The following is a 19,230-nucleotide window of genomic DNA, read 5'->3' as shown; positions in this document are numbered from 1 at the left end:
GTTGTCCATGTCTTCGGCTTTGGCACTAGCAATGTCGGCGACGAATAAGATTACTACGGGCCTTCCTCTAACATGGTGTCTCTCTCCGTCCTGTTGGCGTTGGATCTGAGATGTGGTGTATGTGTCGTCTGAATTCTTTCAAATCTGGGTGGACGCGTTATGCGTCTTAGTCGTGACGTTGAGGTGGTGGCGGTGTCGTGCCATGTCCATGTTGACGTAGGTGGTCATCTTAGTCATGCCCAGCCCTTCTCATCTTTTTTTCAAGCGCGCCGATGACCCGACGACCTTTGAATGATGTCCACCGACGTTTTCTATCAACTTCCAAACCACAGATTCAATGTCTTGTTGGCTCCGACGTTGATACGTAGTTTCAGTCGCTGCACCGAAGGTGGCTCATGGCACGGCGCCGGCATGTGCAAGATGACCCTAAGATTGTGTTGGCTTTTCGAAGGACCTAGCTGTAATTTCTATTTTCGGCTAGAGTTGGCCCTTTTTTTATAGATAGAATTGGCCTTCAAAGAAAAAAATCCTCCAACATCACTTATCAACTCAGCCTGGATTTATTTCAGGAATTTCGGCGATGCGCGTTCAGTGGGAGGTGACGTTACCATCGACTACGAGGCGCCTACTGTGACTCTGTAAAATGTCGAAGACGGTATGCCGGCTCGTCTTTCAAAGGTGCTCATAAAAATATAATATGCGTGTGTGCGTTTACAGGAATGAGTGCATGCACGTATATATGGGTGCTTGCGTTTGTACTGTGTTCAAGTGCATACGGCGGGCAAGAAAAAACATCGCTGTTGGTGGGCACGGTCTTCCTCCCCGTTTTAGCACGCAATCTATCTACCACGGACACGCACCGGCACCCATCACGCAGGTCTCCGTGACAACGAGCACGACGACCGGTGAAATGGAACCGGGCACAACTGTTCACACCGTACACAGCTGCAGCGGCGAGGTTCATCGTCGTGCGATACCCCTGGACGTCCACGTCTCTGTCCATCCCCTGTTCGTACGCGCCAGACGCGACCGTGGACGTCGATGCGGTTTCCTTCGCCCGACGGTTCCACCGCCTATCCATGTGATGTCAACAGGACGCCGATGCCTGACCTAACAATATTGTGCCACTCGCCGGCTGGCCGGTCCTCGTCGTCCTTCAATCCGGACCACCGCGCGCGCTCGTCGCTGTCGCCGCCGCTAGATTCTCGTCGAGTTTCGCGGCCGGCCTACCCCAACAATCTCGGGTGCCCTTGGCAGCTACTCCCTTCGTCCGGAAATACTTGTCATCAAAATTGATGAAAATAGATGTATCTAGAACTAAAATACATCTAAATACATCCATTTCAATGACAAGTATTTTCGGACGGAGGGAGTACCAGGACCAGTGTGATCGGCAAGCGGCATGTATGGCATAGTCTCGCTAGTCGGTGTGGCATGGCGTGCGTCCGTCAGTCGGTAGTCGGTGTGGCATGGAGTGCGTCCGTCACCTTGATTCCATTCCGAGTGGAGTGTGGAGCCGAGCTGCCCGTGTTTGTACGCATGGCATCTACTACTCGTCACGTTGGCTTCGTCGATTCGACTCCTTTTTTTTTTGGTGCTTTCCATCGCACGTTTCTGCTTTACGTGCAAGTGTGCAGACGCCTAGTCCACACTTCAACCTCACACTCGCTCTTCAACTAGGATCAAGATATCTTTTTCTCTATGTATCATCCAGGCGGACATTTAACCTTTTTATACTTTCAGTGACCTTTGTTGGATTGTTGTAGATTTTTTTTAGGTTTTTATTACTGTCTATGTGTTTTTCATTCCTGCGCCAAAGATGACCTATGTGTTTTTCATTCCTGCGCCAAAGATGACCTAAGAATTTAACAAGGGACTTATCCCATTGAGACTCGGACGTTCGACAAACTATTTAAGTGTCATGTTTACTCCCTCTGTTTCAAAATTATTGAAGCTCTAGGTGTGTCCTAAACGAAACTTCTTTGGCTTTGACCAAGTATATATAGAAAATATTAACACCTAGAGTATCAAATTAATCTTATGAAATTCTTTATAAAATATAATTTTCTGTTATGTTTATTTGGCATTTGGATTTTAACGCATTTTTCTGAAAAGTTGATCAAACTTAAACAAGTTTGACTTTGGACAAACCCAAAGCTTCAGTTATTTTGGTATGAAGAGTACAGTTAGCCTTCAGATATGCTGGTCGTTCCTCGTGAGTTTCTAGTGCTCGATCCATGTGTGGAGCTAGAGAATAAGGACATGGGTGTACAAGTATACACCCAATATTTTTGGTATCTTGCCCATATATTTTAATAATTAGACCCATATAGAACAATATTTATCAGATAAATTAAGAGAAACTTGAGTAAAAACTAAGAATTTTATTCAACTTTCTACACCCATTTTTTTATGCTGGCTCCGCCACTGGCTCGATCTCATGCAAAAATCTACGAAAGTCCATGAAAGAGAACCCGCAAAGAAAAGACAGTGAGGAAAAGAAAACTAGGAGAGCAGAAAAAAAAAAGGAGATACTATTTCTAGTGGCTAAGAAAGAGGGCAACTGTTAAACAGGGTCTGCTTTTTCGGCTATGTCAAATCACTCTTCAACATCCGATCAAGATCCTAGGACCCAGCTGAATTCTTTTTCCCCCAACCTTCTTCTACACCCCTATACTAGAAGTAACCTAAAAACTAAAATAAGATTAAAAAAATATATATATTCTAAAAAATAATTAGCGACATAAATATTGTTATTAAAAATAAATAAAATGAATAGAATAAAATAAATAAAGACAAACGCCTGCACGTATTTTACACTTTTCTATAATATGTAAGAATAAGAATATGACAGTGCACTTGTCACACACCAGTATAATTTACACACATATTGTAAGTAATTTTGTGTATACTTACACACACATACATGTGAAGAAGAAAATACTCAAAAAAGAAATTGCAGGAAAACTATATTTTTATAAAATGCAAGAATAAGCATATGATAGTGGTACTCAAATATAATCTACACCTATATTGTATAGTAATTGTGTTTATAACTACATCGACAACATCCACAAACACACATAAAAAGGAACAAAAAACTGATTGTGCGGGAAAACAAATTGAGTCGCCAGTCCAATAGCAAAACCGGCTAAGAAATCCCTATACAAACTGCGAATCAGAAATGACAACCTCACGACCACCTCTGCTGTGGGAGATTTGCCTGGATGTGTTTGTTAAATCGTTGACCTTGCCTTGAAGTATTTGCTCATTGACTTTTTGTTGCTAGGTTTAGAGGCGTGACTTTCTAGATCACTGGCCTTTTATATTGGCAGATCCAAATTGACAAGGTAGTCCCGCGGGCAAAAAAAAAATCGATATGGTTTTGTCAACCACGGTGGAAAGAGAGATGCAGATCCCATCTAGGAGTAGCTAGCTATCTCTGTCTGACAAACATTTCCTTATCGATTAACTGTACAAGACTATTTTTTTTGAGTATCAGTACAGACACAAGCGCTCATATATACGCGCATACACTCATCCCTATGAACACACACACGCACACTCTACCCCTATGAGCACCTCCGAGAGACTGAGCCGGCATATCATCTTGAGATTTACGAAGTCATCGTAGGCGCCTCGTCGTCGACGGGAACGTCTCCTCCCACTGAAAACTATCTCAAAAAAAAAAAAGAACACATGGCATGTGTTCTTGGCTGATCGTTCTTTATTTGGAGTCGGTACAGATAAACGATTCTCACGTATACGGGCCAGGGCGATCTACTTAACGGGAGAATTCATCGTACGTACGTATGTTGTTGATGGACGGAAGGCTCTAGAAGGGTCTCACTTGTGAAAAAAAAGGGTCCTGCATAACATAACTGATGCTCTATATACTGGTATTAGTCTTGGAAATAAAGGATCTACCTCCTCGCAATGATACAGACGTGCTAGCAAATATCGCATGTCTAGTGCGTATACGATTTTTAGGGAACGTATTGGATGACTGCTCGCAAAAGAGTAGTGACGTGCAGAGGATGTCTCGACGATCAGCACATACGTGATGCCCATTTTTCTGTCTGAACCGTGTCTCTACTTCATTGGCTATGCAAATGACACGGACGTGCTGCTAGTCCATTCATTCATTGGTCAGTAGTAAATATGCCATGTCTACTTTGCATACGATTGGTCGATTAAATATACGTACCATATGTCGTTTACTTGTACAACTACGGTGCATGCACGCGTAGCTAGTCCGCATACGTAGCACCGTATTATCTGGTTAGTTACGTCAGCACATGTGTCACGGTAGTTTAAAATACAGTAAGTTCAAAAGAGAAAAAAACAGTACGTTGGAAAACTACCATGGGTTGCTGCTCAACGGTTCGTTCGCGCGGTAGTAGTACATGCATTCCGGTTCGTTGCACCGGCATAAGGCTCTCGGCCCCCGTGCCAAGTGCCACCGGAGTTCAAACCGTGGCGCGAGTACCTAGGCCCGTGTCGAGCTAGCAGAGGACGGCGCCTCACCCATCGTCTTGTCAACCGGCGCCTCGATCGGAAGAAAGATGTCGGTGCCCGCATCCTGAGCTCTCGCATGCACACCACCTTTGCTCCTTCTGAATTCTGATCCAACAAAACGGAAAGGAATGAAGAAAAGAATACTACGATTTTCTCGGTCCTGGGCCCGCTGGGCCCGCTCTCAGGCCGCGACCCTGGTCGGCCGGTATGGAGCCCGCTGGGCTCAGTCACGGGCCGGAGCGACGCGAATGCCTCTTGGCAGGCGGGCCCACACGCGGCCGGACAACAACATCCCTGCCGGCCTGCCTTGCTCTGTTCACCTTTGGCTGCTCGCTGGTTGGCTGTCTCTTAAACTGTTTACGACACTGCTCTCTTCAGTGTTCACCGCCTTTGGCCCTTCGCCGGTTGAACTGTTTAACCTGTGGGCAGAGTGGGACTGTACCAAATTGGCACCGGAGAGGGAGAGCCGCCGCCCCCAGAATCCCTGCTCCAATCAGTCGACAGTCGGTCGCACAGTGGTGGACAAAAGCAGCATGCGCCGTTTCAGCGATGGAGGGGGACTGTTTGTATTGCGGTTGGTTGCAAATGATGGAAAGAAGGTGCTGTTTCCTGAACTTCGCAGCCTGTATATAACTGAACAGAACAGGCAACAGCTGGTGCATTTGTTTGCTTCCGTGCTGATCCGGTCCTGCCACCTCAATCAGACCTCACGACTTGGCAATGCTGTATGGGGATGCCCTATATCATGTTAGTGCTTCCAATAGGATGCAAATAATGTTCATCGTCTTTTTTGTATTAAAAAAAGGGGTAATGTAACCCCGCAAAAAAAGGGGGGGGGGGGGTAATGTTGTGGCATGGTGACAGTTTAGAGCTACAGAGGAGTACATACTCCAAAATGTATTTCACTTATTTTTTTTGTATTTTCAAATGTTTTCGTAAATGATCCAAGTTCACGGATTTCATATGAACAATCCGCAGAGGACTTCTAAACATCAGTAACTGTGCGTTACTAGATGATGCTCCGCGCATCGCTCTGAGAACCTTTGGTAAGAAAATGCATAAATAGGTTGCTAAAAACATCTACAACTAATGAAAAACTAATGTAAGCTTAAAAAACAATAAAAATACAAAGGGTATAAAAAGGGAAAAAATGAATTGCATCTAAAAGAATGACATTCCAAACAAAACGTGAAAGGTGAACTCTAATGCAAAAAATAGCTTATGACTAATATGCATGAACTAATGATGTGGTAGCATTGCATGCATAGAGAAACGCAAATAAATGTAAATTATGGTTTTGCATGCATGACTTACTTACGTGGCATGGTTGCATGGCTAGAAAAAAAATAGATAATGCGTTGTAGCTATTTAGAAATAGAAGATTTATGTATCGAAACTACTAGACCTACGGGCAAGTTATCACGGGAAGAAGGTTACGGACATACGTGCCCCCTTCCTATTAATCCTCTGCCCCACCCTGATTTTCACTGTGGGCCACCATAAATCTAAACTAACCCCTGATATTTCTCCACATCAGCCCGTACGCTTCCTGTAACCAATTCTGTCCGTAAGTGTAGCGTTGCTCTTTATGTATTGTGGTGCACCTAGTGCAAATGATAGTAGATGATGTTTTACAAAATTCGCAAACCATATCACAAAACAATTCCGTCCCATGCCTCGGCCATCTCACTCATAATTCATGTATACTGCTAGTTGGCAATACTGTATGGGTATGTAAAGATAGCATAGATGTCATTTTAGTTCCTTCACTATGGGAAAATACCTGTGTGAACCTGGTGGTAGATAAACTCTATAAACTATTTTCAGGAAAAAAAATTAGCAATTCAAGAAAACGTCAAAAATCTTTGAAGCTTTTTCAAACAAACTTGACTCATTGTCCTACTCGTAAAAAATATAGAGAAAAGAAACCGCCGTCAAAAATCAGAGCATAGAAACAAATTGTCCATGACAATGTAGAGTGAAGAGTACACCTAATATAGTGCAGATTCTGACTTTGTCCTGAAAATTACCACGGAAGTCATTTCACCCCCCAAAACTGTTTACGAGTACGACAATATATCAGTTTGTTGCCAATAAATTTCATGATTTTTTGACCATTTTTTAAATTACTATTTTTTAAAAAAGGGTTTATATGGCCCCATGTTCCAAACATTCCCTTTCCTTAAGTATGCACAAAAATAGTACTCTTTTTGTCTGAGTTAAAGGTTTTCACATAGTAAAAAATCAGATAAAAATATTGGACTTTTTAATATATTTTTAAAATGCATAGTGTTCAAAAAATTTCCAAAGAAGAACCTGCAAACTACTTCTGAGCATCCCAACCAAACTACTCTTGTGATGCATATTTTATTAGATATGCTATTTTACACCCCGACTGAAATTAATTCTGCTTCATTCGAATTTTGCTCCGGCCGGTCGCGTGCTCTGATAAAGCTCAAAATTTCTCGTAGATGTTGTTGTGTTCAATCCCGTCCCAGGGTTAGTGTGGTCTCATGTAGTTTCATTGTTTTGACTAAATTAGAATTGGTTATTGTTTTTTTATATTGGGTAAAATAATTCCCTTTTCAATAGTAGAATATATTTCCTGGTTATATTATGACTTCTTGTATGTTTGAGAATAGAATATGAGTTTAACATATAAGATCTTCAACAATTTCATTGTAATTTCTATTTCGATGCTTCTTCTCTTTTTTTACATGGCTCATATATGATATATTTTTACATTTTATACTTTATATAAGTTACAGTGTCTAATAAATGCACTTTTGATTGCAAGTGAATGGTAAGATCCGGGTTTTGCTTCTAGTATTGATTTTGCCTAGTTCCGGAATTATTATTTATGTTTTCTAATAGTTTATTTCTATGTGACCGTTTACAATGACGATTCATCCCTGTTTTCTCTAAATTACTTTTGTTTGATACAATTTTTTTACAATTTGAATGTACATGAGTTACATTGTTTATTGCCTGTATTTTTAGCCACTAGCGGTGGAATTGTTTGGCATAATTTCCTCGACTTCTTTCATTTACAGGAACAAGCTAGGACTTTTTTCTTTTGATGTCATTTACTTTGTAATGCAGATGGCTTACAAGTGTTCACATTCAATTGGTTACAAAATTTAAACGAAGTTGAATTCATTTTGAGTTGAATGTGAATTGTGAAATATACGGTCCCCTTATGTATGGCATAACATACAATGCACATGTGCATTTGCAAGTTTTTGTAGGAGATTCTATGTTAAGCCAACAATAAAAACATACATCTCTCGACTTTCAACATCTGGTCTCAAAGAGTTGCTTTGATACCCCCCTTCCCCAAAAGAAAATTTAAAAAAATGTATTTTTGTATTTTACTTGATCTAATCCCAAGTCAAAATTAGATTGCTAGTTAGATCCTAATACGCATCTAGCTCGTCATCTCACCGCAGCCTCATTGAGGGAAAAATTCCAGTTCTCTTGCGTACAAAAGAGTTGCTTTTCACAGACTCTACTGGCAAGCACAAAAGGGAAGCGCCCGTCGACGATCTGCAACATTTTAAGCTTGTTCAAACGGGTCATGTACTAGGGCTGGTCGAGATGCAGTGTAATTCATCAGGAATATCGTGGAGTAAATATCTATGGCCACCAATCTTAACTTTCACTTCAATCTCAATCAATATATGCTTGCAAGATAGGCTTTTACATTGAAGTGAAATTGACTAAACCACTCTTTTATTTGAAGTGGTAAGTTGTAATCTTTTATTGGCACCATAAGTCGTAAAAACTTTCTTAGAGGGGGTGTACCCAAGCATGGCTAGGGTTTGCTAGCATATATGACACATACCCATTTTCATCAATCCATATGTTACACTTGACACACTCCCACCATATCACAAAATAATTTACATTCTTGTAGTTTTGATGTTGATTAAGATGCAACTTGGATACTCGCTCATTTTTATATACAAGGCGACTTCATTCTTTCTGTGTGTAAATTTGATCGTTAATTTTACCCAAAAAATGTGAGCTATATGTCATTCAAAGAAATTTTGTTTGATATATTTTTAATGACATGTAACCCATGTTCTGTTAAACCAAATTATATGTCGCAATTTCACAGGAAAAACAAAGTGGCCTCGTATGCAGAAACGAAAGGTCAATTGGATAAGCATCATTGATCCCACAATTTCACAAGAAAAACAAAGTGGCATTGTATGCAAAAACGAAAGGTCAATTGGATAAGCATCATCGTTCCCACAATTTCACAAGAAAAACAAAGTGGCCATGTAAGCAGAAACGAAAAGCCAATTGGATAAGCATCATCTATCCCCTAATTTCACTGGGAAAACAAAGTGGCCTTGTATGCAGAACGAAAGGCCAATGGACAAACATCTTCGATCCCGTAATTTCACGAGAAAAATAAAGAGGCCTTGTAAGCATAAAGAAAGGTCAATTGGATAAGCGTCCTCAAGAAGGCTGTATGTGCGGTTTTGGGTGCTCCTCCGCCCAGAGCTGTGTGCATAGCACTCCAGAGTCCAGATCTGAGCGCTGAAAAAAGGATCCGACGGCCAGAACGCTCCGTATCGCATCGCCAGATCCGAAGCTCTGACAGGCAGCGCCACAGGCCCGCCCGAGCGCAATGGCAAAAAAGCCAGCCAGCGCCAGTGCGCCCACCCGCTTCCCACTCGCACACCTCTATAAATTGCGCACCGCTCCCCTCCCTCCCCCACAATCCTCCATTCCGACCAGAGCAAAGCTACCCCGCCCCGCCCAGCAGAGTTCCATCCCAAAACCGCGGCAAGAACGCCGTCCGGCAGCAGGTGCGATGAGCTTCTCGTCGGCGTGCAAGCAGCAGGTGCTGGGCGCGGGCGGCGAGGAGGCGAGGGAGGAGGAGGGGGCGATGGAGCTCATCCCCGGCCTGCCGGAGGAGGTGGCCGAGAAGTGCCTCCTCCACCTCCCCTTCCTCTACCACCGCCTGTTCCGCACCGTCTCCTCCAACTGGAACCGGTTCCTCACCGACGCGCCGGGGGCCGCCGCCAAGACCAAGGGCTCGGCCCCGCCGGCGGCGACGGTCTCGCTCTCGCTGCCGTTCCTCTTCGCCTTCGCCTTCGACCCCGTCTCGCGCCGCCTCCAGTGCCAGGCGCTCGACCCCTTCTCCCGCCGCTGGCTGCTGCTGCCCCCGGTCCCCTGCGGCGCCGCGGCCGGCTCGTTCGCCGTCGTGGGCCTCCCCGCGCGCGGCGAGATCTACGTGATCGGCGGCGTGGAGGAGGGCGGCGACAAGGCCGTGAGCAGCGTGGCCGTCTACAGCGCGGCGACCAACGGGTGGGGGCAGGTGGCCGGCATGAGGACGGCGAGGGGCTACATGGCGGCCGGCGAGGTGGGCGGGCGCGTGGTGGTGGCCGGCGAGGACGGCGAGGCGGAGGTGTTCGACCCAGAGGCCGGTCGCTGGTCGCCCGCGGCTCCCCGTGGCGGCGCGGCCGTGGCGAGGTACGACGCGGCGGCGGCGGGCGGCAAGCTGTACGTGACGGAGGGGTGGGCGTGGCCGTTCGAGCGCGCGCCGCGGGGCGCGGTGTACGACGCGGCGGCGGACGCGTGGTCCGACATGGCGCGCGGGATGCGGGAGGGGTGGACGGGCTCCTGCGCCGTGTCGGGCGGCCGGATGTACATCGTGGCCGAGTACGGCGAGTGGCGGCTGAAGCGGTACGACGAGCCGCGGGACGAGTGGCGGATGGTGGCCGGCGGCGGGGTGCCGCAGGAGGTGCGGCGGCCGCACGTCGTGGCGGGCCAGCTGGAGGAGGTCGGCGGCGGCCGGCGCAGGATCTACGTGGTCGGCGCGGGCCTCGACGTCGCCGTCGGCACCGTCGTGTCCGCCGCCAACCACGGCGCCGGCACGGAGGAGGAGCGGGTGGAGTGGGAGGTCGTCAAGGGCCCCGAGGAGTTCGTCGGGCTGGCGCCGTGCAACGCGCAGGTCCTCTACGCCTGAGCCGCCAACCAAGCTCGTCGGCGCCAGGCACCGGCGGGGGGAAGGGAAGGGAGACCCGACCCTGGGCCCGCACGTCAGCCACCAGCGCCTCCGTCATCGCCGAGCCAGTAGCTCACTGCTGACGCCGCAGCGGTCGGGCAGCTACTGTTACTAGTACTCTACTAGCCAGCCGAGCGCACGGGCGGGCGGCGAGGCCTGCCATGCGGGGCCCGCGCGTCAGCCACCGGTGCGAGAGCCTGCTGAGCAGAGCAGGGGAGGAAGCTTGCGTGCGTGCGTGCGTGCGTGCGTGTAAAGGGCAAAATGATTACACCTGCAGCAATGGCTCGTAGCAGTCCACCAGGCTTTATTTCCCGCTTTATCAGAGCATTTTTCCCCTTGCGTTGCGTTTCGTACTTGGAGCGACGGCGTGGAGTGAGCTCGACGTCAACGGCATAGTATGTCCTCTCGCTCTCGACCCAACACCACGGGGTGGGACGGATTGGTATCTCCTCTTTTCCTCCTGGCCCGATCGACGCGAGTGGCTTCTTTTTCCTTCCAATTCTAATGGGGGGAGTGGGCGCTAATCATGGCGCGACGGCGACGTCTGTGGCCCGGACCGCGCCTAGTGGGAGGGCGCGGGATGGGGGACGCATAATGGCGGCGTCGCGTGCGTGGTGGTGGTAGCCCGCTAGGGTCCGTCCTAGCTCCTAGGGTCCTAGCCCGGTGGTACTACTGCACAAATGGACTTTGATTCCACTCCTCTTGTAAAAGTTTTAGGCCTCTTTGGTTCATAGGATAGAAAAATTATAGAAAGTGAGATGACATGCATATAGAGAAAGAGATGTCATTTGATGCATAGAATAGAAATTTTTTCATTGAGTCTTAGCTAATGTTTTTTTTCTTTTAAAATATGAAGGATTGCTTCATATCCTACATAGAAATAGGAATCCATTCCTACAAACCAAATGGCTTCAATTTTTTTCCCTTTGCAAATCCTATCCTATAAAAATCTTATAAAATTCCTACAAACCAAAGGAGGCCTTAGAGCGTTTTATTTCCTACACTAATTTTCCGCGCGGACCTTGTTTGAAGCGCTGGATTGGAGTCGATATGGTGTCTTTATTCATGCTTCGTCTTCTTCGAGCCAATCTTCCGGACTTCGATCCTCCTTGAGTCCATTCATCAAGACGCAGACGACAACACTTCAGCGTACATTTCTATCATCTCTTAGAAACAATGCATAATAGGGCTATTTATCGTGCGTGTGCGACGGCGAGAATATGATGCCAGTTGCTTCGGGTCGATTCAAGGGTCCAATGACGACGATGGCGATTCTGGCGCGCTAGTCCTTAAGCGCACGAAAACTTCCCATTTGTCGTCAATTAAGTCAACCCGGCTTCCGTGGGCAAGAGGCGATAGCGGCGCCTCGGCGGCTTGCTCTGGCGGCGGCAGTGGCCATTCAGTGCTGCAGATTCCTCAATGTAACTTGCAACATTATGTTTAGAATGCTTTTTTTACTTCTTATGACCATTTGTAATAATAATAATAATAGTAATAATAATAATATCTAAGCATTAGTTTTTTCACACATTTTTTGAGCTGTTGCAGAAAATGGGCATGTAATAATAATATATTTGATGCACTTGCTCCATCTTGAGCATAAGGTTTCTGATACATTTTTCCTGAAATTTTATCCATCTTGCAAATAGAAATGCATGGCAAATTTGTATTCATTAGCTGATACTTTTTATGCCCTTTTCATATCACCATATGGCAAGTCGGAATTCGAGTGCACCTTATAAACATGGAAACATAGTATATCTGTAAAATGTTTCCAATGGTCACATATAAAATTCAGAACTTCCTAGTTTTTTTTTTCAAAACATGGCACATTTGCCATGGTATATCTAGGTTTTCACCCATGGAAATTTTTCCATGATCTTGGATAGGATTATATATTGCCGTGGATAATTGCAAAAAAAATCGCTAAGAATGTTCATAACATGGCAAATTCATATATGGTCACATGGCAAATTCAAAACATTTTGCTTTCAAAACATGGCAAACTGTATAAATCTTCGGGAATGTCTACATGCCATACCTATGGATTTTTAAACTTGCCATAGGGCAAATGTATATATTCTTGACAATTTTCTGAACTTGTTATTTCTTCCACAGAAAATTAAAGAGAAAATGTTCTCACAAAAAGCATGGCCAAATTTTAAGGTGACATGACAATGTTTTTGCAAAATCACATGGCAAAAATTAAGAAACCCTTTTTTAGAGTAAAATCACATGGAATTTTTTTATACACTGGCAAATTCTTTTTCTTACTTTTATGAGTGGAAATTTATGTTTGTAGCATGGAAATTTATTCTTTGTAACATGGCAACAATAATTTGTATTACTTCTCACATGGGCAAATTCGTAGCATTTTTTCTAATTATGGCGAATTTATATAATTTTCATATGATGTGCACATTGTATATCCTTTCAAGTACTATACAATGTTTGCCATGTTATTATAGATAACGTGGCAATTTTCCTAGCTTGTTACTGGTCCATGGCAAAATAAAGAGAAAATTTTCTCACAAAATACATGGCAACTTTTTTTAAATCAAATAGAAAAATTTAGAAATCCATTTTCAGAATAGATTCACATGGCAAATTTAATTTTTTTTGTACCATGAAAAATTCCTTTTTCTTACTTCTATCGTGGAAATTTTATTTTTGTACCATGGAAAATTTATTTGTACGTACCACACCATTTTTCATTTTTGAGCTTACCATGTCAATTTCTTTTTTAGTAAATTATTTTTGAACCATGGCAATTTTATTGTGCACAACATTATTATTTTTGAACAAACTACGGCAGAAAAGAAATTGAAGTACCACGGTAAATTATTTGAGCATGCCTTGGAAATTTTATCTTAACATACCGTAGCAAACTTTTCTGTTTTTACGATGGCATACTTGGCAGTTTTTATGCTACATAACATGGCAACTCTGTTTGGGTTTTAAGATGGATTTCCTTTTTAAATTACATGAATCTTGAAAATGGCCAAAAATTTTGTAGAATTTTTATCATGAGCATGAAACTCATGCCTTTTTAAGATGGCAACATTTGGGATATTTTTATTTCCCATACCATACAGCCTATGGGGAAATAAAAGAATTTTCAGTACTCCCTCTTGTAAAGTAATATAAGAGCTTTTATATTAGTTTACAGAGATCTAAACGCTCTTATATTAGTTTACAGGGGGAGCATTTTTTTTTGTTAGAAAATTTTCAGTATTTTGCTAACAGGAAGTACTTTTGGGCCATAAACTTTTGGGTGAAACATATCTGAAAGGAAAACCACTTACCGCTCCCGTAGGGTAGCAGTAGCAAACACACTGATGGAGAATGGACTGTCCAAATATACGTACACCCTTTGTTTTTTGGAGCTACTGGAGTACCGTCATGCTCCACCGAATACGTATAATCTGATTGTAAGGAAGCGATCGGGAGGAATGATTGATGAGCAGTAAAGAATGGGGGCAGTTCGTGCGCGCATGGCAGGACACAGCTGGTGGTGAGCTCAGGTGTGTCAGTGCGCGCGTGTGCCTGCCTGCCTGTGCACGGCGATCCCACAGCCCACGCCCGAACAAAGTCTACTTAATCCTCCTCCTTAATTAGAATTTATATATAGTACTGTACTTCTTCTAATACGTACTCCCTCCGTCCGGAAATACTTGTCATCAAAATGAATAAAAGGAATGTATCTAGATCCAAGAGTTTTCAACTGATTTACGAGTAGTTTATTTATGTCTGCACAGCGCCAAAGAGAAAGCTCAGACCTGCATGGAAAGACAGCTTCGAGCGCGGCAGATGCAGGCCCCGAGCTTGCTCTGAGTTGTTCTCAGCTCCAACAAGTTGCGGTGTAAACGTGAGCTGCCGTGCGCATGGCCAGCAGCGTGCGCACGGGCAACTCAATCATGCGGCGGCACTTGAAACTGGATGGCCGGTGGCAGAGCAGAGCGCGCCGCGGGGCGCAGCAATCGTGACGCCGCCGTGCGCGCGGAGGTTGGATTCCTCCGCTGACTCTTCCTGGCGGCCTCGCACTCGACGCCGCTGCTTCCCCTGCTGGCCTGCTCGTGAAAGCTCGCGTGGCCGTTGGATCGAGTGATCTGAGGACGCAAACGCACGCTCACACGTCAGAGGAAAAAAATGAGGTGCCTCGTGTTTCTGCAACGTTTATATTGCTATTGATGATGTTTTGATGTTTTGTCACCGTGTCAAAAAATGGCGACGGCGACGCCCTCCGTGTCCTACGGCGTCATCGTGCCAAATCGACCATCACCACATTCTCAATTGGCGCTTACTATCTACTCTCTCCGTTTCAAGATAGATAACTCAGCTTTATACTAACTTTATTACAAAGTTGGGTCATCTATTTTGGAACAGAGGGAATATAAGCAGAGTTCTGTTTTGCCGCAACTTTGTGTTATCCTCACAATGGTGCTGTTTCATCCATTTATGGGTGGAGAACATGTCGTTGTCTCGGTTGTGATACCAGAGGCCCCGAGAAAAATCGGAGGAGATCACTCAGATTAGGATGGGCTTTCCGTAATAGTTATTGTGCTAACTCAATCATCACTAAACCCAAGCACACACACACATGTGAGAGGAAATAAGTGCCTTGCTTTTCTCACGACGTTGCCAAATATGGTGAAACTCCGAGTTCTATGATGTCATTGTGCTAAGTTAATCGTCATTGCACTTCCAATTGGTGCTCACTTTTTATAGGCAGTTTTGTGTCGCCGCAACTTTATTTTTAGTCTCATAATTCTATCCTTTTATCCCCGTTATAGGTGGAGAACCAGTCATTGTCTCGGATGTGACACCGACGACTCTAAGGAAACGAAGCAGAGATCACTCACATTAGGATGGGCTTTCCATAATAGTTATTGAGCTAACTCGATCAACACTAAACCCAAGCACACGCTCACACGTCAAAGGAAAAAAAAGTGCATTGTGTTTCTGGTTACCTTGCCAAATATGGTGAAACTCGGCGGCGATGCCCTCCGAGTTTTGCGAGGTCAACTTTCACTCGAGCTTATTTAAGCGGTCCATCTTTCTGTTATTTTATTCTATTTTAATACTTTTGTTGTTTCATCCATGTATGGGTGGCACCTATCTATCCATCATAACCGAAAAAAGATACTTAGCGAGTAACCATATGTAGTTGCATCTTTTCTGATCTTATCGTATTGGTAATACCAGATCTAACGTTTTTTTACGTCAAAATGATATCTGAAACGAATAACTATGGTTAATGATTAAAACTCACTCCATTTTTGTTCCAATGGAGGTGGGTCATCATTAAGTAATAAAATAGGATGATAAATATAATCTAACGGCCCCACATAAGATTATATTGGGGCTAGGTACCATTTACTTACTCGTTTGGTCCAATCTACTCAAACGGGCCATATAAGACCAGCGGGCATTTAATGGGATGCTCGGTGTGGCTGCATGGGTGGGGATATGTGTCGCTTTCTGCAAGAGAATCCATCCCCTCGACTCAAGGCCGCCACAAATGGGCTACCCCAACTCAGCGTTCATCCTTTTTCATTAGTTATTTATTTTTGAAATACTTATATATTTTCGAAAATAATATAGATACATATATTCCAAAAAAACTACATGTACTTCATTTTTTAAATATTTACCATGATTTTTTTTAAAAATGTTAGCACAATGTAAAGTTTGTGTTAGTGTAAAAGTTTTGATATCATTCACAAAATGTTTTGTGTCATTTAAAAAATGTTAACGTGTTTTTAAATTTATGTATTTTTTATAAAAATCTTATGCATTGTAAAAAATGCTCGTGTATTTCAGAAAAATGTTTTTGGCCAATTCAAAAAATTAGGTTCCATTTTCAAAATGTTCATGCGCTTCGAAAACATGTTATTGACTTAAAATATATTTATACAATATAAAAATTGTTCGCGTACTTAAAAACATATTTGCATCATTCATAAAAATGTTTTAACTTGTATTTTAAAGAAATTATTAATACATATTTAAAATGTGCATAAATATGTATTTGAAAATGTTAATCGTGTATTAAAAAAATGCTAAACATCTATTAAAATGTTTCATATGTGTACCAAAAAATGTAAAATGTGTATGAAAGAAACATCAAAACCTATTTGAAAATTTTAGATTTTGTAAAAAATGTTACTAATATATCTGAAAAATGTTAAACGTTTATGAAAAAATATTCCTGCTCTATATGAAAAATGTATAATTGGTATAAAAAATGAAAAAAAATCGAAGAAAATATGTGAAAAAGGAAAAACGAAACAAGGAAACCCGAAGAAAGATACAAAGATAATCAAATAAAAAAGAAAGTAAATCAAATAAAACTGAAGAAAACAGTGATACCCCCGATAAGAAACCGCTGAGAGAAAAACACGTGTCCGGAGCTGCACTATTGGGCCGACCCAGTTACCTCCACGCTGAAGGCGAGCTTGAGCTCTGCCTCGCGGTAGGCGATACATAGCTCTGGCGTAATTGGACTGGATGAACCTTCTAAACTTGTGAAGTTAGAAAAAGAATGTTCCAGCATTATAGTGATGTTGCTGACAAAGTTGGAAATGAAACAAGTACAAAAAGGACATGTGCCAAAGCTACAATAACCGCGAGATGGTCATTTCAATCCAGTTTAATAACACGAATCAAGCTTGTCTAAATTCTTGAACAAACACCAAACCATCCGCATACGACATATCCCCCTCGGTTCACACATAGCTTCCAGACTAAGAGTTGAAGCCTTGCAGGTTCGAACTTGAAGAGTCTGGTATTGAAGAGATCTGGCAAAAAAATGAAATAGATCACTACATATTTGAAGAATTGCCAATCTACATGGTGCCATTTGTCTGGTTAAAATCGCATCCATATCGATGGACATGTTGTTAACACCCGGCCATCCCCATTTCGTTTTGAACTACTAAATAAACATTACAACCATACCATATATAATGGCGATTTGACGGTCGAGAGAGAAGTTTTGGAAAACCTTTTCGTTACGACTTCGTTGTGAATGCATCTTATAATCCCAGCCATTGAGTACTCTTGGTACACCCACATTATTTGGCCTGTTTGACGGTTCTTCAAAATGGTGCAATAAACTCAGAACAGTGATGGTTACATTTATGTATTGCACCATGTTATTTCAAAGCCAAACCAGATATATATGTAGCTTCAGAAGAAAAAGACAAAACAAAAATTGCCCCCGAAGAAAAAGAAGAAGAAGAAGAAGAAGAAGAAGAAGAAGGAGACGAAATCGACATTGATGGTTCTTATCAATGGGCCGAATTCACAGCCCAGTTTAATTGAACTAGCCGGTGCCATTGATAGCTCTATTTGTATATATTTGTGTTAAAGAACTGTGGTTGAAATTTGGATTTGGATTCCCATGACATGATGTATATTCCATTCGTCTCATAATGTAAGACTTTTTTGACACTCCATCTCATAATGGAAGATATTTTTTGACTCTAGTTTTTTGACACTAGTGTACGTCTTACGTTATGGGACGAAGGGAGTAGCACATGTTTAATCTTTTTTTATTGAATTTCTTCATCGTTAGTACTAGTACAAGATTTTGGGAATTTGGAGGAGTGCCTGTGACAAGGGGCCTCCAGCTTTGCTTTTACTGAAATGTTGTGCAAACAGTCTGCAGATAAGCGAGGGAGCAAAGCTGTCACTCGCTAGGCGGAACACGCGCCTCCCATCGTCCGCCGAACAACAAGCGTTCCAGATTCCGATCGTCAAACCAATCACGCACGCAGCCCACACCGCGCTCCCTGCTGCCCACAGCTACGCCATGGCATTGGCGACGCCGCTCCGCCACCTCCTCGCCGCGCAGCCCGAGCCCGCCGCCGGAGCGGCGCCGTCCTTGGCCCTGACGCAGCCAGGACGCGCCTTCCCACCCCACCGTGGCGTCCGCTTCCGCGCCAGGCACGCGGCGGCGCCCTTATCGTCGCCACCTGCCAGGGCCGCCGGGGTCGCGGCGAGGGCGGCGGGCGGGGGGCGGCCGACGGTGCTGGTGACGGAGAAGCTGGGGGCGGCGGGGCTGGAGCTGCTGCGGGCGTTCGCCAACGTGGACTGCGCGTACGAGCTGACGGCGGAGGAGCTGCGCGCCAAGGTGTCGCTGGTGGACGCGCTGGTGGTGCGCAGCGCCACGCGGGTGACCCGGGAGGTCTTCGAGGCGGCGCGCGGGCGGCTGCGCGTCGTGGGCCGCGCCGGCGTCGGCATCGACAACGTCGACCTCCAGGCCGCCACGGAGGCCGGCTGCCTCGTCGTCAACGCGCCCACCGCCAACACCGTCGCCGCCGCCGAGCACGCCGTCGCGCTGCTCGCCGCCATGGCCCGCAATGTCGCCCAGGCCGACGCCTCCCTCAAGACCGGTACGTGCGCGCGTGCGCCCCCTCCGTTTTCTCTTCCCACCACACGCTGCGTAGGTAGATGGATAAGGTCTGGTGGATACCCACGGCCACGGGAGCAATTCGGTCGACCGAAGTATGATGTGTTCTGAACGACGCACACTGTTGAGTGTTCGACTTACTTTTTTCTGGAGTTACTTAATGTATCACATCTGCATTTTAGTATCTGATTTTAAAATTTCAGCATTGATATATGTTGTCTTCTACTACTAGTAATTTTCTTCAGAGAATCTATTAAGCAGTCATCTGCTTTCA

At 44.4% G+C, this 19,230-nt stretch overlaps 2 protein-coding genes across 2 annotated transcripts in view; both read left to right on the top strand.

The window, feature by feature from the left end:
• Nucleotides 1-9,252: 9,252 nt before the first annotated feature.
• On the top strand, nt 9,253-10,875 carry LOC119332612 (F-box protein AFR-like). The gene has a single exon (XM_037605778.1). The coding sequence runs from the start codon at nt 9,344-9,346 to the stop codon at nt 10,499-10,501; it is 1,158 nt and encodes a 385-aa protein (XP_037461675.1). The 5' UTR covers nt 9,253-9,343; the 3' UTR covers nt 10,502-10,875.
• Nucleotides 10,876-18,139: 7,264 nt separating this feature from the next.
• The window catches only part of LOC119330637 (D-3-phosphoglycerate dehydrogenase 3, chloroplastic-like), a 3,926-nt gene continuing 2,835 nt past the window's right edge, over nt 18,140-19,230 (top strand). The window contains exon 1 of the mRNA XM_037603756.1: nt 18,140-18,939. Coding sequence (XP_037459653.1) covers nt 18,357-18,939 — 583 coding nt within the window. The 5' untranslated portion in view covers nt 18,140-18,356. The remainder of the gene's footprint in view (nt 18,940-19,230) is intronic.

The sequence above is a fragment of the Triticum dicoccoides genome, chromosome 7A (genome assembly GCF_002162155.2).
Source record: "Triticum dicoccoides isolate Atlit2015 ecotype Zavitan chromosome 7A, WEW_v2.0, whole genome shotgun sequence".
NCBI classification, from domain to species: domain Eukaryota; kingdom Viridiplantae; phylum Streptophyta; class Magnoliopsida; order Poales; family Poaceae; genus Triticum; species Triticum dicoccoides.
The sequence above is the reverse complement of the archived record's forward strand: the minus strand, read 5'-3'. Positions and strand labels throughout refer to the sequence as shown.

Coding starts and splice junctions, on each gene's coding strand:
- LOC119332612 (XM_037605778.1), top strand. CDS start 9,344: ATGAGCTTCTCGTCGGCGTGCAAGCAGCAGGTGCTGGGCGCGGGCGGC.